At 44.2% G+C, this 17,789-nt stretch overlaps 2 protein-coding genes across 3 annotated transcripts in view; both read right to left on the bottom strand.

Moving 5' to 3' along the window:
• Positions 1-522: 522 nt before the first annotated feature.
• Positions 523-11,551, bottom strand: LOC139557724 (molybdate-anion transporter-like). Of its 2 annotated transcripts, none has more exons than XM_071372853.1 (3): positions 11,433-11,551; positions 5,440-5,831; positions 523-4,649 (listed from the first exon to the last, which is right to left on the bottom strand). In XM_071372853.1, the coding sequence occupies exons 2-3, from the start codon at positions 5,749-5,751 to the stop codon at positions 3,510-3,512; spliced, it is 1,452 nt and encodes a 483-aa protein (XP_071228954.1). In that variant the 5' UTR covers positions 5,752-5,831; positions 11,433-11,551; the 3' UTR covers positions 523-3,509. The 2 variants fall into 2 exon arrangements, with proteins under 2 accessions (XP_071228954.1, XP_071228955.1); XM_071372854.1 differs by lacking the exon at positions 11,433-11,551 and adding an exon at positions 11,009-11,400.
• A 2,929-nt stretch (positions 11,552-14,480) lies between these two features.
• Positions 14,481-17,789, bottom strand: part of LOC139557722 (nuclear receptor subfamily 1 group D member 1-like) — a 29,039-nt gene continuing 25,730 nt past the window's right edge. The window contains exons 5-8 of the mRNA XM_071372851.1: positions 17,150-17,739; positions 16,733-16,918; positions 16,337-16,547; positions 14,481-16,034 (exon numbers count right to left, since the gene is read on the bottom strand). Coding sequence (XP_071228952.1) covers positions 15,835-16,034; positions 16,337-16,547; positions 16,733-16,918; positions 17,150-17,739 — 1,187 coding nt within the window. The 3' untranslated portion in view covers positions 14,481-15,834. The remainder of the gene's footprint in view (positions 16,035-16,336; positions 16,548-16,732; positions 16,919-17,149; positions 17,740-17,789) is intronic.

Raw genomic sequence — 17,789 nt, 5'->3', positions numbered from 1 at the left:
CCCCCCCCCCCCCCCTTACCCAAAAAGGAACATTCTAGCAACATCCAGGTGAAGCAGCAGTGCTGTGGGAAGATTGGACTGTACCAAGACGCTTGGCAAAAAAGGGGGGGTACAGATGTATCATTGTGTGAGTCAAGTAAGGATAGGGCCAGAGAGAACTGGAATATTTGGTCTGCAGTAAAAAAATATATATAGGATGACGTAGATGGTATTACATGTTCTGAAAGTTGTGTTTACCCTCTACATCCCTGTCAGAAGCAGTTAGGCTATAAATAAAAACAGCATTCATATTTTTCTGTAGTAACTTAAGAGCAAGAAAAAACAAAGTTTAAAATGGTCTATTTTTAGGTAATGCAATGATTCAGCATTCTACGGTTCATTCCTGAACGACTACTACATTCATGAAAATACTAGAATCTCCTACTTGTAAAACATTAATGTAAGACTGTAGAATATGCCTTGATGTTATCTATGACAAATCAGTCTAACAGCATCATCACTGCAATTCAAAGGACCACAAAATGGCAGAGGATATTAAAATCGTATTTATTAGATATTTACAACATGTCCTGTTTTACTGAAGGTCCTGGAGGACAAGGATTTCAAAATAAGGCAAGTACCAATGCCTCTCCAAGATGTATTCAGGTCTGACAAGCCCCATACAAGTTCTGTTTCTATAACAGCTATTAAAAAAAAAAAAAGAAGGAAATTATGATGAAATGATCCACAACAAACCATTCATAATATATTTTCCTTACACTGACAATGTGTAATGTCAATTGATTGCAAAGTTACAGCTGAAACTGAATTGATACACTGAAGTACTTGTTATGTGATATTAGACTGGGTGATATTTCTGCCGGAGCAAGCAGTTGTGCTAGTGATGGAAGCCTTGTTCTGCCCTGGCTGAGAGGTACACCCTGAACAACCCTAGTGATGGAAGCCTTGTTCTGCCCTGGCTGAGAGGTACACCCTGAACAACGCTAGTGATGGAAGCCTTGTTCTGCCCTGGCTGAGAGGTACACCCTGAACAACGCTAGTGATGGAAGCCTTGTTCTGCCCTGGCTGAGAGGTACACCCTGAACAACACTAGTGATGGAAGCCTTGTTCTGCCCTGGCTGAGAGGTACACCCTGAACAACGCTAGTGATGGAAGCCTTGTTCTGCCCTGGCTGAGAGGTACACCCTGAACAACACTAGTGATGGAAGCCTTGTTCTGCCCTGGCTGAGAGATACACACTGAACAACACTAGTGATGGAAGCCTTGTTCTGCCCTGGCTGAGAGGTACACCCTGAACAACCCTAGTGATGGAAGCCTTGTTCTGCCCTGGCTAAGAGGTAAACCATGAACAACGCTAGTGATGGAAGCCTTGTTCTGCCCTGGCTGAGAGGTACACCCTGAACAACCCTAGTGATGGAAGCCTTGTTCTGCCCTGGCTGAGAGGTACACCCTGAACAACACTAGTGATGGAAGCCTGTTCTGCCCTGGCTGAGAGGTACACCCTGAACAACGCTAGTGATGGAAGTCTTGTTCTGCCCTGGCTGAGAGGTACACCCTGAACAACGCTAGTGATGGAAGCCTTGTTCTGCCCTGGCTGAGAGGTACACCCTGAACAACGCTAGTGATGGAAGCCTTGTTCTGCCCTGGCTGAGAGGTACACCCTGAACAACACTAGTGATGGAAGCCTTGTTCTGCCCTGGCTGAGAGGTACACCCTGGACAACGCTAGTGATGGAAGCCTTGTTATGCCCTGGCTGAGAGGTACACCCTGAACAACCCTAGTGATGGAAGCCTTGTTCTGCCCTGGCTGAGAGGTACACCCTGAACAACGCTTGTGATGGAAGCCTTGTTCTGCCCTGGCTGAGAGGTACACCCTGAACAACACTAGTGATGGAAGCCTTGTTCTGCCCTGGCTGAGAGGTACACCCTGAACAACGCTAGTGATGGAAGCCTTGTTCTGCCCTGGCTGAGAGGTACACCCTGAACAACACTAGTGATGGAAGCCTTGTTCTGCCCTGGCTGAGAGGTACACCCTGGACAACGCTAGTGATGGAAGCCTTGTTCTGCCCTGGATAAGAGGTACACCCTGAACAACGCTAGTGATGGAAGCCTTGTTCTGCCCTGGCTGAGAGGTACACCCTGAACAACACTAGTGATGGAAGCCTTGTTCTGCCCTGGCTAAGAGGTAAACCATGAACAACGCTAGTGATGGAAGCCTTGTTCTGCCCTGGCTGAGAGGTACACCCTGAACAACCCTAGTGATGGAAGCCTTGTTCTGCCCTGGCTGAGAGGTACACCCTGAACAACACTAGTGATGGAAGCCTGTTCTGCCCTGGCTGAGAGGTACACCCTGAACAACGCTAGTGATGGAAGCCTTGTTCTGCCCTGGCTGAGAGGTACACCCTGAACAACACTAGTGATGGAAGCCTTGTTCTGCCCTGGCTGAGAGGTACACCCTGAACAACGCTAGTGATGGAAGCCTTGTTCTGCCCTGGCTGAGAGGTACACCCTGAACAACACTAGTGATGGAAGCCTTGTTCTGCCCTGGCTGAGAGGTACACCCTGGACAACGCTAGTGATGGAAGCCTTGTTATGCCCTGGCTGAGAGGTACACCCTGAACAACCCTAGTGATGGAAGCCTTGTTCTGCCCTGGCTGAGAGGTACACCCTGAACAACGCTTGTGATGGAAGCCTTGTTCTGCCCTGGCTGAGAGGTACACCCTGAACAACACTAGTGATGGAAGCCTTGTTCTGCCCTGGCTGAGAGGTACACCCTGAACAACCCTAGTGATGGAAGCCTTGTTCTGCCCTGGCTGAGAGGTACACCCTGAACAACACTAGTGATGGAAGCCTTGTTCTGCCCTGGCTGAGAGGTACACCCTGAACAACGCTAGTGATGGAAGCCTTGTTCTGCCCTGGCTGAGAGGTACACCCTGAACAACGCTAGTGATGGAAGCTTTGTTCTGCCCTGGCTGAGAGGTACACCCTGAACAATGCAGTTGATAAACCCTACAACGTGGTCAGGGTGAGATATAAATAACATCCTGGAGCTACCAACGGGTGCAACATTAATACACAAGCAAGTGCGTCAGAGTGTGTGTGTGTGTGTGTTTAAAGAAATAAGTCAGTTGCACAACTTAATGCATTCAACCAAAGTGTTTCTTCTGCATTTAACCCAACCCCTTGAGAAGATGCAGACTGCCACATAGTAAATCCAAATAAACTCATTTTCTTCATATACTCAACAATCTAATAAGATATTTGCTAGTCTTAACAAAATTAAAACAAATAAATATCAGGAAATCTTGCAACAAAAAATATATACCTTACCAACACCAGATTATTTTAAATCATTGTCTTATATTAGTAACTCCTATGTTGATTAAGCTTCAGTTTTCAGTCATACAAAAGTTGTTCAGTTCCCAAACAAGTCTTCATCGCTGTAAACAAAGCCTTCTCCACCATGGCATTGCCCAATGTTGGGACAGTTCAGTTTTCTGAATCTAAATGTCATATATCTCCCTCTCCTTTGGGCCCATCCAGTCTGAGATCCACATCGTTCCTTCCCAGTGTAAAGAGACTGACCACAGCCAAGAGTGCAGCTAGCATCAAAACAGCACAACCACCAAACATATGCCTGGTTCCACTACCTCCCTCGCCCCCTCCGGTCCCCGACACCTCCCTGTGGAGCGCCAGCAGCCCCAGGCAGGCCGTCAGGTGAAGGGGCAGCCTGAACCAGGCCAGCACTCCGGCCCTCTTCTCCTCAGGGATCACCCTCCCCTGGAGGAAGCTGACAGCGGGGAAGTAGAGGCCACTGGCTAGCTCCAGCATCAGGAAGGCCAGCAGGGATTCGCGGGGTCTGGGCTGGCCCGGGGCGGTGGAGAAGATGAGCATGAAGAAGGAGAAAAAGGCGAGCAGCATGGAGAAGCAGAGGAGGTGACCAGGCTGGAGGCGGTAGCGGGTGGAGGTGGCCAGGCGGTAGAGCAGGGACCCCGCCATACTGGCTGCCATTAGACAGGAGAAGACCATGCCCAGTGGAGGGCCGTAGGGGTCCAGGACGGGGGTCCACAGGAAGATGAATATATAGAGGACACTCTCAAATAGAGCCTGGACTCCTCCTAGCAGCATCACCCGTCTGTCTGATAAGAGACAGCGGAGGCTTTCCTGACAGCTGCGCCAGAACCGGGCCCGCGCAGAAGCCCGGGCCAGTGGTGCTGAACTAGAAGGACCGAGCAAGGGCTTCTTGTTGTCCCCTTCCAGGCTTCCATCCTTCTCCTCCAGGCCCCAATCAGTCAGCACCACCCAGCCACAGGCCCCAAGGCAGGGCACGGCCAGGAGGAAGGGCGCCACAGGCCCCAGGTGGAGCCACTCAGCCAGCATGTTAGCCACCAGCCCAGCCCCCACCGCTAGCCCGTGGTTCCAGCTAGCAGCCTTGGTGAAGGTACTGGGGATCCATTCTTTAGGGAAGTCGTGGACGTCAACATGTCGGTGCACGTACCAGGCCTGGAAGGCTGTGGAGAGCAAAGAGGTGGACAGGCCTCCTAGCACGCGACCCAGGATCAGGACAAAGTAGTCACGGGACAGCTTGGTGAAGCAACAGGCTGAGTAGGCCACGCAGAAGAGCAGGCAGGTCCGTCTCCGCCCCAGGACCTGAATTAATTAATGCACATTTTAAATACATAGAGTTACCTCAGTCATAGCAGTTCAACAATATATATATTGTACAAAATCTAACGCAGTGTTTTCCAATCCTGGTCCTGGGGACCTAAAGGGGTTCACGTTATGGTTTTTGCCCTAGCACTAACAAACTTGATTAAACTAATCATCAAGTCTTCGATTATTTGAATCAGGTGTGTTAGTGCTAGGGCAAAAGCAATACTGCGTACCCCTTTGGGTCCCCAGGACCAGGATTGGGAAACAATGGTTTAAGGACTTATTTTTATTGGCTCTCAGGTTCTCGGACCAACAGGCTCCGAGACAGCTTCTACCACCAGGCCATCAAACTGCTGAACGGCTAACGCTAGCTGTCTACCTGCTCAGACCTGCACCTTAAAGACTATTTACATGGACTCTCCTCACAGCCAACCCTGACACACAAGCGCACACACAGTCAACTCTGCTGTTCTATTTATATACTATTTTACTCAATTGCCCACCCAAGACACTATTGACTTCCTATTTGTAAATAGTCACACTTGACATAGCACATTCATAATTTATACTGTATATCAGTTTTATTACTAAAATGCATAACACTTTCTTCTACTACTTGTTATTTTTTTTAAATGTAAATTTGGATTATATTGATACTGCACTGTTGAGGGAGCTTGCAAGTAGACATTACACTATCATTTATACCTGCAGTAAATGGTGTACTTGATGAATAAACTTAGATCAGTTTAATTTGATTTATTTACAGTGTGGTCCTGGTTATTGTTACCTGAGGAAGCCAGCTAGCCACGGGGGCAAACAGCACACAGGAGGCCAGGCCAACGACATACAGGATGGCTATCTGGGACTCCAGGAAGCTGTAATGGCGGTAGAGCTTGTAGAGGTATGGCCCCTGCAGCCAGTCAGCCGACAAGGCTAAGAGGTAGCCTCGGAGGAACAAGGTCTGGAACCTACGGAAGGCAGGGTTGGTGCCCATGGCAGAGGGGGTGGGTTGAGGTGGGGTGAGGCGACGTGCCGTTAGCTCCAGACAGACACATAGCACCAGTAGGACCACTATGGCCAGGTAGGCTGTCACCAACATGATGGGTTTGTCCAAGTGTGACTGTTAGGGGCGGGGAGGTCTCTTCACTCCTGTCTTATCCGTTGTGGCTCAGTCAAAGGCTGCGGAGACAGACTCTATTACTAATGGCACCATAAAGACAGTTATTGTGAATATCTACCAACATAAATAACTTAAAGCCTAGTTATGTAAACGTGGCGTCCATACTAGCTATCTAAAGAAGATGTTTGCTTAGGGTTGTCATCTCATCTAGATACTGCTGCATGAGATGACTACAAATCAAATCAAAGTTTATTGTTTACACAGATGTGCAGGTGTTATGCCACCTTTACATCATGTCGGAAACTCGGGACCTCTGAGTTAAAATGAATGTAAGTTATTTGCGTCGAGCTTCCCATTGGTTGATTCCGATACCTCCTAAGTGGGAAACTCGGGATCATCCCACTCTCCCGCCAAGGTTAGCAAGTCAGAGATTTCAGAGATTCCGACATGACGTGAACGAGGCATTATAGCAGGTGCAGCAAAATACTTTTCAAACTAAAGATCTGGCAGGTAGCAACCTCCTTGGATACCAATGTACATTTTGTAAGTTTGCTTCCAAAAGATAGCTAAACAGCTAGCATAAGCTTGGCAGATAACATTAGTAGCTCTGGTCCAGGCCAATACGTACGGATGACTTTCTTCAACAGCCTGCATCTTTCCATTCATCCCACGGAGGATTTTGTTACTAGAGTGCTGACTAAAACCCAGTGATATTTATCCCAAAAGAAATCCACAATAATTGCCTATATCTTAGCCAGAAGGTCAGATGGTGGTTCTAAAACTGACAACCGATGCCACAGTGCAGAGGCAATCACATTGTTAACTATAATAGTGCGCCCCCTATATGACATACGAGATAGTAACCAACGCCATCTCCTCATCCTCCCTTCCACCATTTCAACCACCCCACTCCAATTTTTTTCCATAGTCCCCTCATCTCCTAGGTACACTCCAAGATACTTAAAACCTCCCTTACACCATTCTAGCCCCCCTGGCAAAGCCATGATCCCTCCAGACCATTCTCCAATCTGTAAAGCACAACTCTTTTCCCAATTTACCTTTGCAGAGGATATTCCCCTAAAACGATCAACCATTAGACTCAAACTATCCACCTCCGCTTGATTTTTCACTAACACAACTACATCATCAGCATAGGCTGAGAGACGAATAGGAGGAATATCCTCTGAAAGGTACACCCCTGCAATGCGACTTCTAATGCTATTTAGTAGTGGCTCTATAGCAATGGCATATAACATTCCTGACAAAGAACATCCCTGCCTAATACCTCTACACACTTTAAAAGGAGCACTCAAACCACCGTTAACTTTCAATACACCGCAACCGGGAGATCCGTGGGGCGACGCACAATTGGCATAGCGTCGTCCGGGTTAGGGAGGGTTTGGCCGGTAGGGATATCCTTGTCTCAGTATGTAAAAATGTAATAAAATGTATGCACTCTACTGTAAGTCGCTCTGGATAAGAGCGTCTGCTAAATGACTAAAATGTAAAATGTAAAAGCCGATTTATGCTTGATCTGCGAAATGTAGTCCAGAGGCTCCTTACGGAGGGTGTGACGCAATTGCGGAGCCAGGGGCACACTCCAACATCATTTACAAACGAAGCATGCGTGTTAAGTGAGTCCACCAAATCAGAGGCAGTAGGGATGACCAGGGATGTTCTCTTGAGAAGTGTGTGAATTGGAAACTTTTCCTGTCCTGCTAAGAATTCAAAATGTAACGAGTACTACTGCCTGAGCAGAGATGATGACTAAGGAATTAAAAATAATAAAGTAATCAAAGAAAAACTAAGTAAGATACACAACTGACATATTTGATTATTTCGGTACAGTATGAAGCACGGCTCATCATAATGTCTGGAACGGAGCAAATGGAATGGCACCAAACCATGTGTTTGATACCATTCCACTGATTCCGCTGCAGCCATTACCACAAGCATGTCCTCCCCAATTAAGGTGCCACCAACCTCCTGTGGTTTGAAGATAAGCTAAAACTGCTTCTCCAATAGAAATCCCTGATCACACTTGTAGGTGATGCCATGGCGACGTTGGCTAGCTGAGCTCATGTGTAGAAACACGTCATCGGGTCTAACGGTCGTCTCGCGCTGAACTGCACATGTGCAGGCTGTCAAATTAAAGACACTCCTTCAATATAAAGTTGTTTTTGACCAAAATGAAAAGGTGTCAGTTTGTCGCCTTCACGAGTTTGGAGCATTAACATGTTCAACTACTGAAGACATTGGCTCAAATCTAGGTTGTGTCTTAGGTTGAGAAAATTAACAACTAAGGAAGAATTTGTCACTTCTCTCACTGACTTCTAAAACCACAAACTCCGGCCTTGTCTGTTTGGTCTGTTTCGCAAGTGTTCCCAGAAGTCTTGCGATGTTGCGCCTCTGGGTTTATAAACTCTGTGCTTATATGTTTTGTTATATGAAATAATATCAGTCAGTTAACATGACCTTTAGGAATTATGAAGCCTTTGTGCTTTAAACAAAAAGTGATGTTAACTGATAAAGATTATCACATAGAACTAAATGTATAACAAGCCTGTGTTTACCACTGACCTTATTTTCGCTGTTTATCCAAAAACCCTACAAAACGCCATTCATTTCCCCATAGGCTTTGTCCAACAAACCATTGCAAAGTTAGTGCCTACAAAAAGCCGTCATTACTAGTTCTCTCAATGGAAAGATGTAGCACAGATAGATATATAGAACAATGGGTCAGATAGATATCTATCTCCAAGAACACTAAGGTAACCTGTCTAAATGACTACTGACCTGTAGCACTCACATCTGTAGCTATGAAGTGCTTTGAAAGGCTGGTCATGGCTCAAATCAACACCATTATCCCAGAAACCCTAGACCCACTCCAATTTGCATACCGCCCCAACAGATGATGCAATCTCTATTGCACTCCACAATGCCCTTTCCCACCTGGACAAAAGGAACACCTATGTCAGAATGCTATTCATTGACCACAGCTCATCGTTCAACACCATAGTACCCCCAAAGCTCATCACTAAGCTAAGGACCCTGGGACTAAACACCTCCCTCTGCAACTCGATCCTGGACTTCCTGACGGGCCGCCCCCAGGTGGTAAGGGTAGGTAACAACACATCCGCCACGCTGATCCTCAACACAGGGGCCCCTCAGGGGTGCATGCTCAGTCCCCTCCTGTACTCCTGTTCACTCATGACTGCACAGCCAGGCACGACTCCAACACCATCATTAAGTTTGCAGATGACATAACAATGGTAGGCCTGATCACCGACAACGACGAGACAGCCTATAGGGAAGAGGTCAGAGATCTGGCCGTGTGGTGCCAGGACAACAACCTATCCCTCAACATGATCAGAGGAAGGCCCAGAAAATTGCCAAAGACTTCAGCCACCCTAGTCATAAACTGTTCTCTCTGCTACCACACGGCAAGCGGTATAGGAGCACCAAATCTATGTCCAAGAGGCTTCTAAACAGCTTCTACCCCAAAGCCATAAGACTCCTGAACAACTAATCAAATGGCTACCCAGACTATTCGCATGCCCCCCCCCCCTTACACCACTGTTACTCTCTGTTGTTATCATCTATGCAAAGTCACTTTAATAACTCTACCTACATGTACATATTACCTCAACTAACCAGTGCCCCCACACACTGTACCGGTACCCCCCTGTATATAGTCTCACTATTGTTATTTTACTGCTGCTATTTAATTACTTGTTACTTATATTTCTTATTGTTATCCTTATTTATTTTTACTGCATTGTTGGTTAGGGGCTCGTAAGTAAGCATTTCACTGTATGGTCTACTACACCTGTTGTATTCGGCGCATTTGACTAATACAATTTGATTTGATATGATATTTCACTGGGAGTATAAATATGAAGTATCAGGTGAGAGATGGATTTTGGCTGACATTATGCACATTTTCTCATAGATGAAACATTTGATCTCAATACAGTTTTCTGTTCCCAAAAGTAGAATCTGTTAAGAACAGAGTGGAGTTTTGTAGATTTACCTTTTGCCCAAGTTAAATAAAATTGCATTGTTTATAAGGAGTACAAGTGCGAGTTATTGCACATACATACTTCAATAGGCGTTCCCCATCGGAAATACGCAAATACATGCTAGAATGGGCCAATAGGATCTTGCTAGTTAGTTTTTGGCTGCCCCCCTTGTCCTGCCCACTATGACTCATTTGTGGTGCAAGACTCCAGGATTTTTGGAGTCGACTCCAAATCCGATTCCTGTGATTGGAGTCGACTCCCAAAACACACAAACGGATGTGCATAAACATACACACCATCTCATTATTGCAGTCCTAGTAGGAAGACTACATTTGCGTTCTAGAAGACTGATATGAACATGAGGCTGCCCGTTTTGTTTGAATATATAAGGTGATGTGTAGAAACTATAATATTTCAGCTGTCTGCAGCCTTGACGGATCCCATGGGATGCGGCGCACTCTATTCTGATAAACCTATTCGTTGCCATGTTACAGCCCTATTCGGACAGATATTACTACTAGAGACGTTGGTTTTGTAATTATTATCCAAGCATGTGCGTTATTCCAGAGGCCAATTCACACAGGATTAGTTTTTCCAAACTGCCCCCTGTAATTATTATTATTTCAAATTTACTCTTATGACGGGAGCCTGGAGGTTTTTAATTGTAGACGTGCAGATATTTCATTAATTTCAACGTCATGTCCACACGACAATACGCTACACTGATAACTCGTGCTTGGCTGCCAAATGTATAGGTCTCCCCATAATATTTAAATGTATAAAGTGTGATCATAAACATGATTTTATCGAACCATCCATGTTAGACGTTATTCCCAATAACAATGCCCACATCCTGCTGATTTGAGCTACTGAATCGTATTTCCACTTGACTGTGTTTACGGATGAGAAAGTGAACTTGTCATTTCCAAAATGTTTAGCGGGGATGCTACTTTGCGATCTACTGCCTAGGACAGGGCTCTCCAACCCTTTTCGTAGAGACCTAGGACATCAACAGCCAGCCAGGGTTTCCTTTCTCTCAGCCTACTCCAATCCCCTCTCCCTCGCCTGCTCCCCTTTCTCTTCGCTATGAAAAACTTTAGTGTGTCTTCGGTCTATTGCGTGTAGAATATCTCATCCTTTTCATTGATAACCCCTACTTTAGTGAACTTACTCGAGACATTACAAAGCCAGTAAATTGCGATAGCCCAGCCTACCATACATCTTTTGATTACCGATGCACGGTTCTGCCAGGCTGTGCCTCTCCCATCTCTCTCCCTCGCTCTTTTTTTGCTGTGAAAGATTCGAGAGTTTGTGTTCTCGAAGTAGTCTACGGAAAATAGTTTAATCCGTTGCAAAAATACAGAATCTTAGAAGTCGGAATAGAAGCTTGACACCCAGAAATAGAAGTCGAGGAATTGATTATTTTGGAGTTTCCCATTGGAAACGAAAGGCTGTGGTCTATACTGGGTTAATTGTAAAAAAATATTTCGATGTAGGGCGCTGAAGGAAGCTCAAGCCGCACGTAACCCAATGGACCAGAGCTAGATACACAGCTAGCTAGCTATCTCGCTCACCATAATCCTTTTTGTATTATGCTAGCTACCGAAACTTGTCAAACAACCTGACTGATATGCTTACCATATTGTTTAAAATTAAAGTAGGGTTTAAAGTTCTTTAACTACGAGTAAGAAGAGGAGATAGCTCCGACAATCCGTGTTCTACAACGTCCTAATTTCACCACCTATTTCCGGGTTCTGATAACAGTTTCACCACTTGGGGGCAGCCTTTGTTTTTCTATCCCGATTGAGCATGACTTCCATCTCTGCACTTGCAGTAGGGTCGTCATTAGTTACCACAGTCACAAAGTCATAAACCTTTTTTCAATTTATCTTCTTAAAATGTCATTTTTAAACCTAACCTTAACCACACTACTAACCTTATGGCCAACCCTATCCTTAAATTAAGTGCAAAAAGCACATGTTTGTTTTCATGCATTTTTACGAGCCATTTTTGACTTTATGGCTGTGGTAACTACTGGAAACCTTGCAGTTGCCCAATATTGGACTTAAGGAGCCTAACGTTACACCTTCCAAGGACCTTCTTATATGTTCTGTTTAAAGGGTGAATTGGCTCTGGAAGCCAAACCAGCCAAATACTCCATCTAAACGTGAATCGATTATCAATTGCAGTACAGTTATAAAAACATAAATCCCTTTACTTTCATATCAAATCAAAATAATTTCACAAATGCAAAATACAAATTTACTGGACACTGTTTTTATTGGTTTTACCACAGTTCCAGCCAATGGTATTCTTCAGTGACATCAAGTTTGTGGCGTCTGTCAGTGTTCAGAGAAGCAGATAGCTAATTCGAATAGGTAGTCTACTCTGTATTCTGTCTGTTTTCCGTGAACAAGCTCTGTAACATGGACATATGGCTGTGTGGGAACCCTATAAAGTTGTGTATCAATAAAACAAATCAATTATTTCTTGCTGATACGAAATATAAGGTCCTTATGCATAACTGCGGGAAGTAGGGGTGCTGAGGGTGCTGTAGCACCCCCTGAAAAATCAGATAACAAAAAATATATAAGTAAAACACTGGGCCTTTACTAGTATTAGCAGACCGATATAGACTTCTGTAGCAGGGGGCATTTTTTTATGCAGCATCTCTGCTTTTGCTAAAAAGGTAGTAGTATAATTAGGAAACAGTATCTTGCAGGATTCAATAGTTCAATAGTTTAGATTTGAGTTGTTGCCATGTCTCTTTCTCTGTGATGTCATTCTAATGGAATCCAGAAAGAACAAAACCCTGTCCTCAAACATTTACATCAAAAGGTGCAAAGTTATGGGCAAAGACACAAAACAACCACATCAAATTAAATATTTTTCTTGATCAAATAACATAGAAACAACCACTTTTCATGCAGCATTAATTTACCATCCTTACAAACCACTTAATGTACATTACTGTCCTGTACATAGGCTGGTAATCTAGGTTTATACCTGTAGACTTTCTATCACCATGAAGAAAAACAATGACCACTACAGTAATTGAGTACATTGAGACATCAAGTGGTTTGTGATGATGTGATGTGATGATGTGCTGTGCTGTGTTAGAGCATGGTGCTTGCAATGCTAAGGTTGTGGGTTTGATTCCCACGGGGGACCAGTACGAAAAAGTATGAAAATGTATGGACTCACAACTGTAAGTTGCTCTGGATGAGAGTGTCTACTAAATTGGAAAAGGAATGAATAGACTATTTACATTTTCACATAGAAATAAGTTGCATTTTCAAAGTACTTGAAGAAACTGGTAAACATACACTACCGTTCTAAAGTTTGGGGTCACTTAGAAATGTCCTTGTTAAAAAAAAAAAAAAAAAACTCCATTGAAATAACATCAAATTGATGAGAAATACAGTGTAGACATTGTTAATGTTGTTAATGTTGTAAATGACTATTGTAGCTGGAAACTGATAATTTTTTTATGGAATATCTACATAGGCGTACAGAGGCACATTATCAGCAACCATCACTCCTGTTAGCTAATCCAAGTTTATAATTTTAAAAGGCTAATTGATCATTAGAAAACCCTTTTGCAAATATGTTAGCACAGCTGAAAACTGTTGTTCTGATTAAAGAAGCAATAAGACTGGCCTTCTTTAGACTAGTATTTGGACTATCTGGAGTATCAGCAGTTGTGGGTTCGATTACAGGCTCAAAATGGACAGAAACAAAGTACTTTCTTCTGAAACTCGTCAGTCTATTCTTGTTCTGAGAAATGAAGGCTATTCCATGTGAGAAATTGCCAAGAAACTGAAGATCTCGTACAATGCTGTGTACTACTCCCTTCACAGAACAGTGCAAACTGGCTATAACCAGACTAGAAAGAGGAGTGGGAGGCCCCGGTGCACAACTGAGCAAGAGGACAAGTACATTAGAGTGTCTAGTTTGAGGAACAGACGCCTCACAAATCCTCAACTGGCAGCTTCTTTAAATAGTTCCACTGTTGACATTGAGACTGGTGTTTGCAGGTACTATTTAATGAAGCTGCCAGTTGAGGACTTGTGAGGCATGTTTTATGTCGGCAAAAAAATCACAGCACCCCTACCCCTAAACTACTTCTCGCGGCTATGTCCTTATGCTTCCAAAACCGTACTGCAAGTGATGCCTGTTCATTTTCAGCCCGAATGTCGCGCCTCTTAATAAAACTCCCCCCTACAGAAGAGGCCTTCCTTCAATGACTCTTATGTGTAATATAATGGAACTGAGAGTCAAGACCAAGAGCTACACTTGCAGAACATCCAGAATATGTATATTTTTTGCATAATAATCTATTCAGAAATGATTATGCAATGAGGATTCATACATAACATTATTGTTTATTCCAAAGATCTGAAATGCATGCAAGTATGTATAATTGTAGCCTACTACTGAGAATCAGTTTGTCTCTCTTTAACAATTTGAAAGACAGTAAGCGGTATAGGCACTAGTAAGTCTTATTTAGGACTTGATTTTTACTGCAGTATTTTCATAGATTAAGTACTAAATTGGGTCAGTGTGTTGTACGGCATTAGTGAAGCAGGATTTTTGTGGAAACCTGCATATCATGAAATGTAAGGCTTGTAGATTTGTTATGTGTTAGATTATTCTGGGACACCAAAGAAGAAACCCAAGGCAGAATTCAATAGGTTACATCATTTCATCTTTATATAATTTCTATGGAACAAGAAGAAACAACATTTACAAACAGTAGAAGATGTGCTCAGATCTGTAGCAATCAGGTAAGATCCTTATTCACCCCGAGTCTCTTTTTCAGTTTGTATGACAAACCTTGGGGATGGGGATAGGGGAGAATGTGCATATTGTGGGTTGTGGAGTGAGGAGAGCTGGTGAATTCAGGGATTCTGCTGGTTTGATTCAATATGCGATCTGATCTGACACCACTGTGAGTTATGAAAATGCATGCACTCACTACTCTACTCTGGATAAGAGTGTCTGCTAATGGCACATCCCTCTCCCCAATACAATACAGAGCCTTGTCCAACATGACTTTCTCCAGTGCATAGTCCACTTCTTCATTGCCAACCTCCACCCTTTAGAGAGTCAATAACATTTCTATAGGCTCTGATCCATAAACTTGTCTTATGTACTGTGATTTTGCCCAGCAGATCCACCATATATTGGTATTATTTGAATAAGACAATATATTATTTACAACAACAAAATAATCTGAACAAAATGGAGTACAAAACCCAACATGCTTAGAGACACAGTGCTGTCTCTGTCTCCATTAAACCTGATGCAGATGTTACAGTACACAGAAAATAGCATTTCTATATGAAATCCCAGGCTGTTGAATATATATATAGACTTAATTGCATATTTAAACCCCAGACGTGTATATAACTGAAATGGGAGTCATATGATCTTAAGTGTAAAGTTTATGTATTACTATTATTATATATACAGGATCTCTTTCTCTTATTCACACATTAAACCCCCACACATTCAGTCACCAATAATGGTCCCTGACTCATCATTGTCCACAAACATCTTCTTCTCTGATTCTCTCTCAACTGTGGTTTGGCGATGGTCAGTAGATTAGAAATGAGTTAAACAAGTAAGTGAACAGTCAGTCTTTTGGTCTCTGGGTAAACAGCAATACACATGAATCTGTCCAGGAGGGTAACGGTAAGCGTAAAACACTGATGTACGTTCTAACAGACCATCTTTCACCAAATGGAGATCTTGAAGTTATTTGTGTGTGTGTGTGTGTATAAGTGTGTATAAGTGTGTATAAGTGTGTATAAGTGTGTATAAGTGTGTATAAGTGTGCATGAAAACAGGATGACGATCAAAATCTGTTCAATATTGTATTTTTTCAAACATGCTTCTTGAATATATATTTTTTGATATCCCCAAGTCATCATTGTTCTTCTCATGGAAAGTCTCCGGGCAGTCCTGCCCTAGAAAGTGGTGGTGGGCAAGTTGTGATAGGCTGTGTGTGTGTGTGGATGTGTGTGTTCAGGGCTGTTCAGGGGTCAATGCGGAAGGCCAGCAGCTTGTCTGAGTGCAGGCTGTTGAGGGTGCGCAGGTCGGGCAGGCGCAGGAGCAGCTTGGGGAATATGGCAGCGCTCTCTTCAGGACGACGGCGGTGGATGAGAGAACGCATGGCGCGGATCAACCCTTCCTGGAGCTGTTCTACTGCACCCATGTCAGCGATGCCTGAACGGTCTGAGAAGACGAGAGGAGACAGGGTGAGAGTTTGTTTGAGAAACACCAATATCTATTTATGGATGTTGGCACAGCTTTGTGGTTGGTTAGTTTATCGTTATGCTCATGATTAAATACAAAAAAAAAATTTAAAAAAAAATTACACCATTCAAGTTACAAATGTAAGCCTATCTCCATACTGGTCAAGGTGCAAATGCAATTCTTTTTTTCTAAACTGGCTATTGTCATGTTGTTCAAACACTCCTCCTCTTGCTTCAGAGATTAACTGAAAAATTAAGGAATTAAACAGCTCTTTGTCTCACCTGCAGAGACCAGCACGACGGCCATGAACAGAGCCATCTCTTCAGGCTCCAGCCTTAGAGTTCCCAGCTTCTCACTGAAGTCAAACATGGAGTTGAGCAGCGCCCCCATCCCCAGCGCCCGCAGGGAGGACAGAGGGTATGTCTGGCCGTTCAGGAAGGTCACCGTCCGCTCCTCAGGGTTGAACAGGGTGCAGTACCTCACCATCAACACCTGACCGAGACAGAAGACACAATGGAAGGTTAGCCAACATGAAGTGGGATTAAATGTATTGGGAGAGAAAATTAAGAGGTGTTTTTTACTTAATTTCAGCTGCAGTTACAAACAAATATCTTATTTAGGGCCGGTTTCCCGGGCCCAGATAAAGCCTAGTTCTTGACTAACCAAGCAGTTATTACCTGGAAGGTGCCTGATTTGAGCAGCATGACCTGGTCGTGCTGGCTGAGCTCCTGGAAGCCAGGGATGCCCTTCGCGAACTCCACCACTTCCCTCACTGCTGGGGTGAAACAGTGGGAGAAAGCCTCCCATACCTGCTGGCCGGAACGACTGGCCGCAGAGACAGGACACGCATTGAGAGGACAAGCCTGAGAGAGTTAAGAGAGGGTTAGATAGAGAGAGAAAGTTGGTAAAGTTGGTATCTACTTCACTTGCTATGGCAATGTTAACATATGTTTCCCATGCCAATAAAGCCCCTTGAATTTAATTAGATAGACAGTTAGATACAGATAGATTATAATCACACTATACTATTCGTTTTGCAGCTTAACAAAAGTCAAGTTTAAGACCAACTTTATAAAAACTCTCCATTTACTCACCAGCACTTTGGTGCCCGCTGCTAACTTCCATGGACAGGAAGTCTGAGTTTGGGTCTCTTGGGTCTCTTCCTTAATGGAGAAACAGTTGTGATCGGTCAGGCTGCCCCGTTGAGGCGTGTCGATATTGGACTGTCCATGATTCTGATTGGATGTCGCAGAGTAACTATAGCAACTGTTGTCCACAGACGGGAATGTATGGTGGTTGTCATTGGTTACTGAGCAGCAAGGGGCGGGGCCTGCAGGACAGGACTGATACCCCTGGGTAGAGCCGGAGGAGCCATGGGAGGTCTCCTGAGATGCGTTACTCTTGAAGGGGCAGGATGTTGGGAGGTTGTTATTTTTGTTATTAATGTTGATGCCCGTCTTGGCTGCCCTGCCTTGGCTGCTGGCGAAGATGTCCTGATAGGACCGTGAGATGGCTCTGATTGCCTCTTTAGAGGGAACCTCTGCTGGGCTGAGAGGGGCTTCGGAGATGGGGGAGGAGTCTACGTCCATGGTGGTGTTAGACTCGTTCAGGCTGTTCATGTAGTTTTGCATCTCCTCCAGAAGCCTCTGCTTCTCCCTCTTAGGGATACGGCCAAAACGCACAGCTGAGGAAGACACAAACAGAAGGGAATGGTTAACACCTATAGTAGCCTAC

Source organism: Salvelinus alpinus, chromosome 28, assembly GCF_045679555.1.
Source record: "Salvelinus alpinus chromosome 28, SLU_Salpinus.1, whole genome shotgun sequence".
NCBI classification, from domain to species: domain Eukaryota; kingdom Metazoa; phylum Chordata; class Actinopteri; order Salmoniformes; family Salmonidae; genus Salvelinus; species Salvelinus alpinus.
This window is presented reverse-complemented; position numbering and strand designations above follow the sequence as displayed.